Genomic DNA, 12097 nt, shown 5'->3' with positions numbered 1-12097 from the left:
GCACTAGGGAAGAGTAAAATGATATTAAATGTGTTGTGTTCTATTAACACCACTAAATTGTTCCACAACACAGTGGAAGAAATGAGGTTTTGTTCTTTCAGACAGACTGGAATCATTTGGGGATTTCATGGTTTCACATTAAAGTGTGTCTAGAATTGAACTTGTGCTTTTATACCTTTTACACCTCTCAGAAGAACATGTATTTGTTGTCGTGTCACTTTTATTGTTACAGTCAAGGCGAGGAAATAGGTGGTAATACAAGTCTGTGTCTCTCGCTAGAAGCAACCTCCCCATAAAATGTGAAGCAGTTCATGCATTTTAACATCAACTGGAAATCCCAGCCAGTTTTTTTTCATAAACACAAGTAATGTTCGTAAATCGGATGTTCTTACCTAGTGTATAAGCCAGATGCTATAATGCATATTGTGAGCTGTTCACACAATTCAATACCAAGTCTGGGAGGTATCTGCTTTCCAAGTTTGGACATTCTTGCAGCAAGATGAACAAATCTGAGAGTTTCAGTATTTACAATATTGTGCATTGTATAGTTTTTGTGGATAGCTCAGTAAATTGATGTTTCCTAGTTGGTTGGTTGTGCCCTCAATGTCTATTCACACGTTAGAACTCTTCTTTCAAAGAGAACATACTTAGAGATCAATGAATAAGGATTGTATTTCTGCCCAGTGGTGGGATGCCATAGGCCACCTGTGCCCACCCATGGATCAACGCGGGGAGTGTTTCATCACACAGGAGCAAGAATCGATTTTCACTGTGATGCGGGGTTTCAATTGGAGGGATTTCAGACTGCCATATGCCTTACTGATGGGACCTGGAGTGCCCCAGCCCCACAGTGTGGTAATACAAAAACTCATTTAATTTAGTTATTCATTTTGTGGAAGCTTATGACAGAAAATCAATGAGATAATGGGTACATTTTCTGTCTTCCAGTTCCAGTGGAAAGACAATGTACACTTCCACCAAAGCCAACACATGGCGATCACTTCTTGTTTTATGGTCCCAATGATGTTTTAATTGCTCTTCAGTACCTCTGCCGTTATCCCTATGAACTCAGCGGAGTTTCTCAGCGAACCTGCCTTCCTAACAACACCTGGAGTGGTAATCAACCTGTCTGTACCAAAGGTCAGTGTGTTTATCTGACGATAAGATTTGGAGTAAGACATATGCGTAAAGAGCCATTATGCTAAAAAAAGGTATTTGTTTTTATTTAAGGATAGCATAAAACGCTACATCCATTAGTAAACTATAAAGCAATACAATGTGTGTTTTACTTCTTTTGATGCATAAATGTTACAATCGCGCCGAGACGTCGTGGCGCGACTGGAGGGATTTGGACCCAGTAGCGGGGAAGCAGGAGGGGACGAGGCGAATTGTGCTCATGATAATAACTTTTAATGACTCAAAAAGCCTTACAAAATAACACGGACTTGTACGTCCAAAACGAAACAAAACCGGAGCATGGAGAACAGTACCTTTGCAGCGATGTATGCAGTATCACGCAGTACGATCCGACAATGAATACCAATTCAGTCATGTTTAAATACACACATCCGGAAGTAATCATGAATCACTCGCAGCTGCTCGAACCTAACGGCAAGCCAGGAGGGACAAACAAGCTGCTCCTGACAATAAATGGCCTTTGGTCAAACCATTTATTTTAAGAAATTATACTATAGTGTACAGTGGTACCACGAAATACGAGCTTAATCCGTTCCGGGACTGAGCTCGTATGACAAGATTCTCGTAACTCGAGGGGAAGTTTCCCATTGAAATGAATGGGAAACAAATTAATTCGTTCCAACTCTCTGAAAAAAACACAAAAAACAGGATATTGGATTGAAAAAAATGTTTTATTTCTTATAATTCGCCATATATTGACAAAGTAATAAATAACGAGTGGTTTAATAGAAATAAAGTGTTTAATCTAACTAAAATTGGGCGGATTTCGCCGAGGGGAGAGGGGCACAAAAGGGGCGGGGGGCTTCGTTTTTTTTTTTCTTCCACACAACGCACTCGTAAACAGAACAAACACTCCACCCTCACGTTCGCTATCGATGGGCTGTTTGCTGTCGTACTATTCCCTTCAAAATATTCCGAAAATGATGCACACAAATGTCCTCACAATCGGAGAACGCACGACCACTTGCCAACGAGCAGCAGTCTTATCAGCGACCGCACCTCTGCTCATGGGAGCTTCGGGGGCGCTGGCTAGCGGCTCCTTTTAGCTTGTAGCATCTGTGTTCGCATCCCCTCGAACGGCGCCTATGATAGAGTTGCTACCGGGGATGCTGTTGCGAGCCAGTGCCCCGGATGTTCTTATGAGCAGCCAACGAGAAGTAATATAATACTCCTCGTATTAGATAAAAATAACAGGAAATGCAGCAGCTGAGCTGTGCACGAGTATACTTCATTACCCAGAAAGCCCTCTTTTCCCCGCGCATGCCCGTTGCGCGTTTCCTGGTCTGAATAACTCATCCGGTGCTTGTAAATATTGTTATACACGAAAGATATGCAAAAAAAAATGCCATGGCCACCTGGCTTGGTCGCATCACGAAATTTTGACCGCATCACGGGCGAATTATTCGATCGAAATTTCCCCCGTAAGACGAGCATTTTGTATGATGAGCGGTCGTATGACGAGGTACCACTGTACTTGTTATTTTTTTATTCTATTGCAAGAAAATGATTTTTTTTTGCCAAACAACACAACATCCAAAAGCAACTGTGCTCGGTAAATTTACAATGAAACAATGAATCTTTCAACATTTTCTTTGTCTGCAGTGAATAACACACTCACGGAGGCAGACAAGGACACCAAAACTGCAAACGAGGGGGGAAAAGGTACAGGTATGAATGAAGGTGGGAGAGACAATGAGGATCATATTACTACACCTGAAGAAAAAAGCCAAGAGAACACTAGTATAAAAAGAGAAAATGATCATAGTAATAGAGCAGAAGACAAAAACTCTGGTATTATTCCGGGGAAAACTGCGGCTGAGGAGAGGAATGAAGGGGAAAAAAATAATGGCTCAGAGAAAACCACAAGTGGCAGTGAAGATATAGTGGGTAATGTTGCCCCAGACAATGGCCTGGACACACACAATAATAAAGAGCCTGAAATTGTCAAACCTGGGAAAAACAAAGACAGCAGTTCTCCAAAGTCAGAGACCGATATCACTGAAATATTGGTGATAAAAGACAAAGGACAAGCCGAGAAAGAAAGAAAACAGGAGCAAGTCAATGGAAAGAAAGACTCTGGCAAAGTTGGACCCAATGACACAAAGCTGCGTCCGACCGCCTCAGAGGAAATAAACACAGTAGAAATCTATGAGCAGGAAATGGCAAAAAACAACACAGTCACGGATGATATGACTGACGTAAGGGAAAACAATAATACTATAGCCTTTCCAGAGAGGAAAATATTTCCCCCAAGAGTCAATATTACACTGTATAAGGCAGGAGGTGAAGAACATGGGAAACCAAAAGAAACCCCAACCATTAAAGAGGATAAAGTGGAAAAAAATCCTACATGGAAACCAAAAGAACTTGATGACGATGAAAAGGAGAAAGAAAGCGAGAAAATACAGAGCTTCATTGGTAAGACAGAATTTCAATGAGACAATTTTCCTTTTGCTCTCCTCCTCCCCTTGAACATTGAATGCTTTTCTCTAGAGAGTATCTGCCCACCTCCCCCACGTCTTTATCATGGTTATCACGTGATGACGACAGGTGGTAAGCCTAAAACAGCAGAGTTCTTCTGTAACCACTCCTATGCTTTAAGTGGGGATGCTTTGCGAAGTTGTCGACCAGATGGTACCTGGAGTGGCAAACAGCCCCTATGTGTCAGAGGTAATAACCACACATTATTACAGGGGTGTCAGACTCGGGTTGGTCGCGGGCGTTAACGTCAACTCGATTTCATGTGGGCCGGACCATTTTAGATATAATATTTAGATTTTTTTAAAATAAATGGATTAAAATAACTCGATTAAAAGTGCTGAATAATCCGTTTTTTATAGATCTAAAACAATGTTTATTTTAGCTTTTCTTATATATTTTTAGATTTTACAAAATGATTTTTGAACTAAAAACACAGAAAAACTTGATTAAAAATTAAAATTATTGATTTAAAAGGGGAAAAATCAGGAAATTTAATATACATCTATACTCTGCATTTTAATTTGATTCTAAAACAGAAAGTCGGCATTCAAGATTTACTTTCCCGGGCCACACAAAATGATGCGGCGGGCCAGATTTGGCCCCCGGGCCGCCACTTTGACACACGTGCATTATTATATTCATTGTAACTATGAATATTGAGGTTGCTAATGCTTAGGGTCTTTTTTCAACCACCAACATTGACTCTACTGACTCTGTCATTGTGAATGCATTTGGGTCGGTTGTAGAATGTGGGGATAGTAAAATTAACCCACCTAAGTTACCACATCCACATTTAAAGGAAACACTCTAGACTTCTGTTCTTGGCATTATGAAGAGTAGTCTGTCTGTTGGTGTTCACTTAAACACTCAAATATGAGCCCCTGCACAAGACATTTTCTAGTGCATCGGGCTCATTTTTTAGTGTTTGGTTGGCTCTGGGCTCTCAATTTATAGAGCCATTGCCAAGCAGCTTTTTATTTAAAAAAAAGGAAGAAAGAAAATCCTGGAATTAATGGTGCAAAGTTAATTGAAATACTTTCTTGATAATGACAATATCATGGACGTCTTTCAGTCAGGTTTTTAGGGTTAGGATTGCAGAGATATTTAATTTTGAAAGGCACTCTCATGGTCTTAAGAATAACTCTGAGTATGGGTACCTTGATTCTGGTGCACCTGAAATAAGCGCACGATGCCGTGTACGTTTAGTAGCACCTAGTGGACAATATTGGTGGTGCTATAGACCATAGTGATGCAGATTCTAAAAGCAGAACTTTGTTCTAGCCTTTGCTACTCTTAAGTCTCTATCAGTGTCACTGTCTTATTGTATACCAATAATTTAAATTTTAGAGGCACTAGGCCTTTATTTTTCTATTTTACAATTCCCTTTCTCTTACGCCCCTTTGGTTCCACTCCAAAGAAGCATGGGAATTTGCATGCATTTTCATTATGTTAATGACAGTAGCATCTTCTTTCATGTCCAACTCATCAAAAAGGATGCTTTCCCCTTAAGACTATCGTATTGTCTCTTGAAAACATAAAAGTCTGGATGACTCAGAATTTGTTCAGTCCCAAACTCCCAATTGTAAAGCAATCCTCCTACGTTGCATTTGGTCCCTTGGCGTCATATATAAATGGCCAACTGTCTCAAACTCGGCGCCCCGGCGGTCGTGTGGTTAGCGCTTCAGCCTCACAGTGCTGAGATCGAGGGTTCAATTCCAGGTTTGGAACTTCGTGTGTGGAGTTTCCATGTTCTCCCAGGGGTTGTGTGGGTTTTCGCTGGATACTCTGGTTTCCTCACAAATATGCATGGTAGGCTGGTTGGACAATCTAAATTGCCTCTAGGTATGAATGTGAGTGTGAATGGTTATCCATCTCCTTGTACCCCAACGCAGGGTGTCTCTCGCCTGGTGCCCATAGTTAGCTGCAGCATCCCCCACAAACCTTTTGGGGATAAGCGGCAGGGAAAATGAATTAATGTTTCAAACTGATGAGACAACTGTTGAAGCAATGGTTCTAAATAGATCAGCAATTGGGTGATGTTTTCAAATCCAGGTATATATATATGTTTATTAGTCAACTGTGCTAAAGTAAAATATCTTCTTTCACAGCAGCACTTGTGTTATGCATACGATACTGTAGCAGTGTAGCCTATATGTGAGCTAGCAACCAGCTCATTTAAACAGACCTGAATGCATTAGATTTAAAGCAAAGAAGAGATGCTGTAATTGGTGGCAAATGCCATAGGTGATCCACACCTACAGCACTTTCCTACTTTCAAATTCACTAGCCTGGGTATATGCACACAAAATTTCCAAAGCCTTGTCTAGAACATATTCTCATGCTGCATGGCAACACAATAGTCTAGATATGCACGAAAATAAAGACTGGTGGGACAATTCAATTGCTACGCTTGATGAGTTATGGTACATTAAAAACTCTTATTGTGTGTGAATGTGACTTTGAAGTGTTTAAATATTGCCAGACTCTCACACAAACCTGGGATGGGCTTTCCTCTACACCCACCAACTTAATGAGGACAAGCTGTACAAGAATAAAATGATGGATGGGTGGATGATTACTAATGTAGCCACAGCTTGGAGTAGAACTGCAATATATCATACTGGAAGGTGTTGCTAATATTAGGACCCATCTATGCAATATATTAAAGTTACATTAGTGGGATTTGTTCTAGGATTTAGGTCTAGTTTGCCTCTTTGAAAATTGACATTTTATTTAAGTGAAAGACAATTTCACCATTTTAACAATTCCAGCAGCCATCCAAAAATAGAAATGAGGTAAATTACTGTTAAGAGAACTTTTAAAACCAACAATACTGGCTCAAATTGTACATACATGCATATGCTTTAACTTCTACTTATGCTGCCAGCAATGGGAAGCCTTTTTGTGACCTTCATTCATTCATTCATTTTCTGAACCGCTTATCCTCACAAGGGTCATGGGGGGCTGCTGGAGCCTATCCCAGCTGACTTTGGGCACCAGGCGGGGGACACCCTGAATCGTTGGGCAATTGCAGTGTCATAGATGCATCTAGCCAAACTACCTTTATTTTTTTTAACATTCTTGTCACACTAAGGCAGGGATGACTGCATGTGTAAACCATTATCAATGTTCACACATGTTATGGTAACAACCAACTTAGTTACAGAAGGTTTGATACAGCTCTTGTTTGAATGATATCGGATTTAGACTGTCTAAGTGTAGCAGTTGCTGTAGTATGTATGTAATGTAGATGGTTGTGTGTTCGATCCTGGCTTGTATGGGTTTTCTCTGGGTACTCCGGTTTCCTCCCACATCCCCAAAAAATGTATAGAAGGCTGGTTGAAAATTCTAAATTCCCCCTAGCTATGAGTGTGAGCATGAATGGTTGTCAGTCCCCTCATGACCTGTGATTGGCTGGCCACCGATTCAGGGTGTCCCCCGCCTGTAGTTAGGTGGGATAGGCTCCAGCACCCCCTGCGACCCTTGTGAGGATAAGCGGTTCAGAAAAATGAATGAATGATTGAATGAAGGACAACTCTACATAGTGAAAGGTATTTTTGTTTGCTCCAAAATATAGCACAAATTACCAATTCAAGCAAACCTTTGAGCAATATTCAAATTTAATGACATGCACCTGTGTGTGCATTTTTTTTTGCAGCATGTCGAGAGCCCAAAGTTTCAGAATTGGTCAGGCAGCGAATTCTGCCCCCTCAAGCACCATTCAGGTTCGTTCAAAATAATTATTTATTCATGTATTTTTTTATTTTTTTGTTTCTTAGTTTATTTTTTCTTCATTATTTATTTATTTGTTCATTTATGTATTTATGTGTGTATGTATGTGTTTATTTATTTGTTTGTTTATGTATGTATTTATTATTATTATTATTGATATTATTATTACCATTATTACTTAAATATTGTTAACGCTAATGGAGACTCCTTTCTGAAACGTGTGGATAGGAAAATTGATAAGAAACATGTTAAAATCTTTATGAATTGTTATTTTTTCACAATCAAATGAAAAGAGGGAAAACAGTTTTTGCACTGGTTTAGTTCCTCTATTTTTTCTTCTCAGAAAGACACCAGTACATAAGTTTTACTCCACTGCAATCGGCCGACAATTCCAGTCTGACGGCCCAACCAAAAGACCACCAGTACCTTCGCAGTTGGCTGCGGGTTTTCATCACCTTTACTCACACATCGAGTATGACTGCGTGTCCCCGTACTACCACCACAACGGCAGCCCTCGGCGTACTTGCCTCAAAACGGGAAAATGGAGTGGGCGCCATGTATCTTGTTCACCAGGTGAGGGAAGCAGCGTTCCATTTTGTCAACGGAAAACATTTAGTAAAGCAATTTGCAACGCTTGCTAAATTGCTCATTATTCTTGTTAATATTATTATTGTTATTTTTCTTATTACTAAAATTATTATTATTACTAAAATTATTATTATTATTATAATAATTTTAGTAATAATAATAACAATAGTAATAACAATAATAATAATATTATTATTGTTATTACTATTGTTATTATTATTATTAATATTATTGTCATTATTATCATTATGATCATCATTATCATTATCATTATTATTATCATGATTATTATCATGATTATCATTATTATCGATATTATCATTATAATTATTATGATCATTATTATTTTAAAGGGCATTAAACATATCATAATTTGATCATTATTATTATTATTATCATTATTATTATTATTATTATTATTATCATTATTATTTTAAAGGCCATTAAACATATCATAATTTGTTAACCTAACAGGGTTCAAGTAGTAAGTGTGAGAGGATTTCTACACAAAATACCAAAATGCAAGGACAAAAAAAAGGTGAAGTAGGGCCCCTTAAATTTTTTCAAAGCTGTAGGCGTTTTTCAGATGGCTACACTTAAAATCTTTGGATAGCACATCAAAACTGAATGAATTAAAACATTAAACAGGTCTAGTAAACTGGGCAGTAGAAAATCCATCCTTTCATTGTCTGAAACACGTATCCTCACAGGCTTCGTGGGGGGTGCTGGAGCCTATCCAAGCCAACAAGGACATGAACAACCATTCATGCTCACACCCATACCTAGTGTTATGAACGGGGGGTGAAGACCCCAAAGCAGGCGAGGGCTGCGAGTCTGGTTCCCGAATCTTTATTAGAATGATCCAAGTGAAAGGCCAGGCACCAGAGGGGACGGCGTCGGCGTGTCGTTAGGCGTATCCGTGGTCGTGGAGGCCGAGCGTAGTCGGAATCCTGGGAGCAAAACAAGAGATCGTATATCAATGAAGGAAGGTGAGAAAATACCAGCGGGTACCTCACTGTGAGCAGATCAGACGATCCCGCAGCGTGGTCCTGTTCAAGGTGGCCTTAAATACTCCTCACTGGCTAATGACTCACACCTGGCAGCCCTCGAGTCATTAGAGGCAGGGCCTGTGGTTGGGTGGCGGGCGCAACCAGCCACCAATCTCGTCTGGGGCCTGACAGTACCTCCCCCCCTACGCGGGCCACCTGGCCCGCGACGAAGGGCCCCCGGGTGTTCCCGGTGGAAGTCCCTGATGAGGTCCCTGGCGAGGATGTGGCGGGCAGGAACCCAGATGCGCTCCTCAGGACCGTATCCCTTCCAGTCCACCAGGTAGTGCAGGCCGCGACCCCGGCGGCGGACGTCCAAAAGCCGTTCTACCAGAAACGCCGGGCCCCCCTCAATCATCAGCGGAGGGGGTGGGGGAGGGTTAGGGGGGGACAGAGGACTTGTTTTGACCGGCTTGATCTGGGAAACGTGGAAGGTGGGGTGGATGCGAAGGGGGGGTGGGAGCTTGAGGCGCACGGCACATGGGTTTATTATCCGTTCGATCTTGTAGGGGCCGATGAAGCGGGGAGACAGCTTCCGGGACTTGGTCTTTAAGGGAAGATCACGGGTGGACAGCCAAACCTCTTGACCCACGACGTAGGCTGGTGCGGGGGCACGGTGGCGGTTGGCCTGCCCTTGGGCACGGTCGGAAGCAAGCTGAAGCGCGGCCCGGGCCCTCTCCCAGATACGGCCACATCTGGTTATGTGGGCCTGGACGGAGGGCACGGCAATCTCCGCCTCCAGGGAAGGGAATGCGGGGGGTTGGTAGCCTAGGGAGCATTCAAAAGGGGATAGGTTGGAGGAGGCGTTAGGGTGGGAATTGTGGGCATATTCTATCCAGGGCAGATGTTCACTCCAAGTGGTCGGGTCGGCATGGGTGGCGCAGCGAATTGCTGCCTCCAACTGCTGATTTGTGCGCTCACACTGACCGTTAGACTGTGGATGATATCCCGAGGAGAGGCTTGGGGTGATCTTCAGGGCTGAACAGAAGGCAGACCAGACATGTGAAGTGAACTGTGGACCCCGGTCGGAAACGATGTCGGCCGGAATTCCATGCAGGCGGAAAACATGCTGCGTGAGGAGGTCGGCTGTCTCCTGGGCTGAGGGTAGTTTTCGGAGGGCGATGAAGTGGGCGGCCTTGGAAAAACGGTCGACAATGGTGAGTATGGTGGTGTTACCCTGGGACTTGGGAAGGCCCGTAACGAAGTCGACCGCAATATGAGACCAGGGACGACTAGGAATCTGGAGTGGGAGGAGTAGACCGGAGCTTGGCTTGGTGGAGGACTTGTTGCGTGCACACACCTGGCAGGCGGATACGAAAGACTGCGTATCTGCCCTTAATGTCGGCCACCAAAAGCGTCGGCGCAATACCGCCTGTGTGCGGGCAACCCCTGGGTGGCAGGTCAGGCGGGAGGTGTGGGCCCATTCAAGTACCTTGGAACGCATTGAAGTCGGAACATACAGGTCCTTCTGTGTACCTCTTCTTGGGTCTGGCTCCAGTTCTTGGGTCCTCACCACCTCGGCTTCCAGCCCCGTCCTCATGCTAGCCACCCTGCAGGAGGGAGGTAGGATCGTTGGGGGCTCCTCCTCCGTGTCCGGGGACTGAAAAACACGGGATAGCGCATCCGACTTCCCATTCCTGGAACCCGGGATATAGTTAAGCGTGAAATTAAATCTACTGAAAAACATGGTCCACCTGGCCTGGCGAGGGTTTAGCCTCCGGGCCGACCAGAGATATTCCAGGTTCTTGTGGTCAGTCAGAACCGTGAACGGCTGGCTAGCCCCCTCGAGGTGGTGTCGCCATTCCTCCAGGGCCATCTTCACCGCGAGCAGTTCCCTGTCCCCAATGCCGTAGTTGCGTTCAGCTGGAGACAGCCTACGGGAAAAGAAGGCGCAGGGGTGCATCTTCCCATCCGCCTGTTTGCGCTGGGAGAGGACAGCGCCGACCCCCACCTCCGAGGCGTCGACCTCCACCTGGAACTGCAACTTAGGGTCGGGGTGGGAGAGGACAGGAGCAACGGTGAAACGGGACTTCAGGTAACTGAACGCCGCCTCCGCTGCGTCTGACCAACAAAACGGGAGTTTCGTGGATGTAAGTGCTGTGAGGGGTGCGGCGATGCGGCTATAGTTCCTGATGAAACGTCTGTAGAAGTTAGCGAACCCCAAAAAACGTTGCAACTCCCTTCTCCCCGTGGGCCTGGGCCACTGAGTAACAGCCTCCACCTTCTTGGCATCCATCCGCATCTCCCCGGCGGCCACCACGTACCCCAGAAAGGTGGTCTCCGAGACGTGAAATTCGCACTTCTCAGCCTTGGCGAATAGGCGGTTCTCGAGGAGACGTTGCAACACCTGGCGCACATGCTGCACATGCTCCTCGAGGCTTCGTGAAAAAATCAAGATGTCATCCAGGTAAACGAATACAAATCGGTTTAGCATGTCCCGGAGGACATCATTGATCAGGGACTGGAACACTCCCGGGGCATTGCGGAGCCCAAAGGGCATTACCAGATATTCGAAATGTCCCTGGGGGGTGGAAAAGGCCGTCTTCCATTCGTCCCCCTCCCGAATTCGGACCAGATGGTACGCATTACGGAGGTCTAATTTCGTAAAAATGCAAGCACCATGTAGCGGGGTAAAAGCCGAGTCGATGAGTGGCAACGGGTACGCGTTCCTGACCGTGATCTCATTCAGGCCTCGGTAGTCGACACAGGGGCGCAGCGAGCTGTCCTTCTTGTCGACAAAAAAAAACCCCGCCCCGACGGGGGAGGAGGAAGGGCGAATCTGTCCAGATGCCAGCGCTTGGGAGATGTAGTTATCCAGTGCCTCCCGCTCCGGCCTGGAGATGTTATAGATCCGGCGCCTAGGAAGGGAAGCACCAGGCAATAAGTCAATGGCACAGTCGTAAGGGCGATGTGGGGGGAGTGCTGAGGCCTGGTCCTCGCTAAACACCCGTGAAAGGTCCCGATACTACTCGGGCACTGTTGCTAGGTCAGGGGCATCCCTCCTCGGCGGTGACACTGGGGGTACGTGGGCTGCCTGGAGGCACTTGGTATGG

At 44.5% G+C, this 12097-nt stretch overlaps 1 protein-coding gene across 1 annotated transcript in view; it reads left to right on the top strand.

Moving 5' to 3' along the window:
• pamr1b (peptidase domain containing associated with muscle regeneration 1b) overlaps window positions 1-12097 on the top strand; it is a 42400-nt gene that overhangs the window by 25262 nt on the left and 5041 nt on the right. Inside the window, exons 10-15 of the mRNA XM_077597472.1 lie at window positions 685-855; window positions 949-1140; window positions 2800-3615; window positions 3691-3867; window positions 7337-7403; window positions 7754-7983. Coding sequence (XP_077453598.1) covers window positions 685-855; window positions 949-1140; window positions 2800-3615; window positions 3691-3867; window positions 7337-7403; window positions 7754-7983 — 1653 coding nt within the window. The remainder of the gene's footprint in view (window positions 1-684; window positions 856-948; window positions 1141-2799; window positions 3616-3690; window positions 3868-7336; window positions 7404-7753; window positions 7984-12097) is intronic.

This window comes from Stigmatopora argus, chromosome 3 (assembly GCF_051989625.1).
Source record: "Stigmatopora argus isolate UIUO_Sarg chromosome 3, RoL_Sarg_1.0, whole genome shotgun sequence".
Lineage (NCBI taxonomy): Eukaryota > Metazoa > Chordata > Actinopteri > Syngnathiformes > Syngnathidae > Stigmatopora > Stigmatopora argus.
Note: the sequence above shows the minus strand (reverse complement) of the source record. Positions and strands in the feature narration are given on the sequence as shown.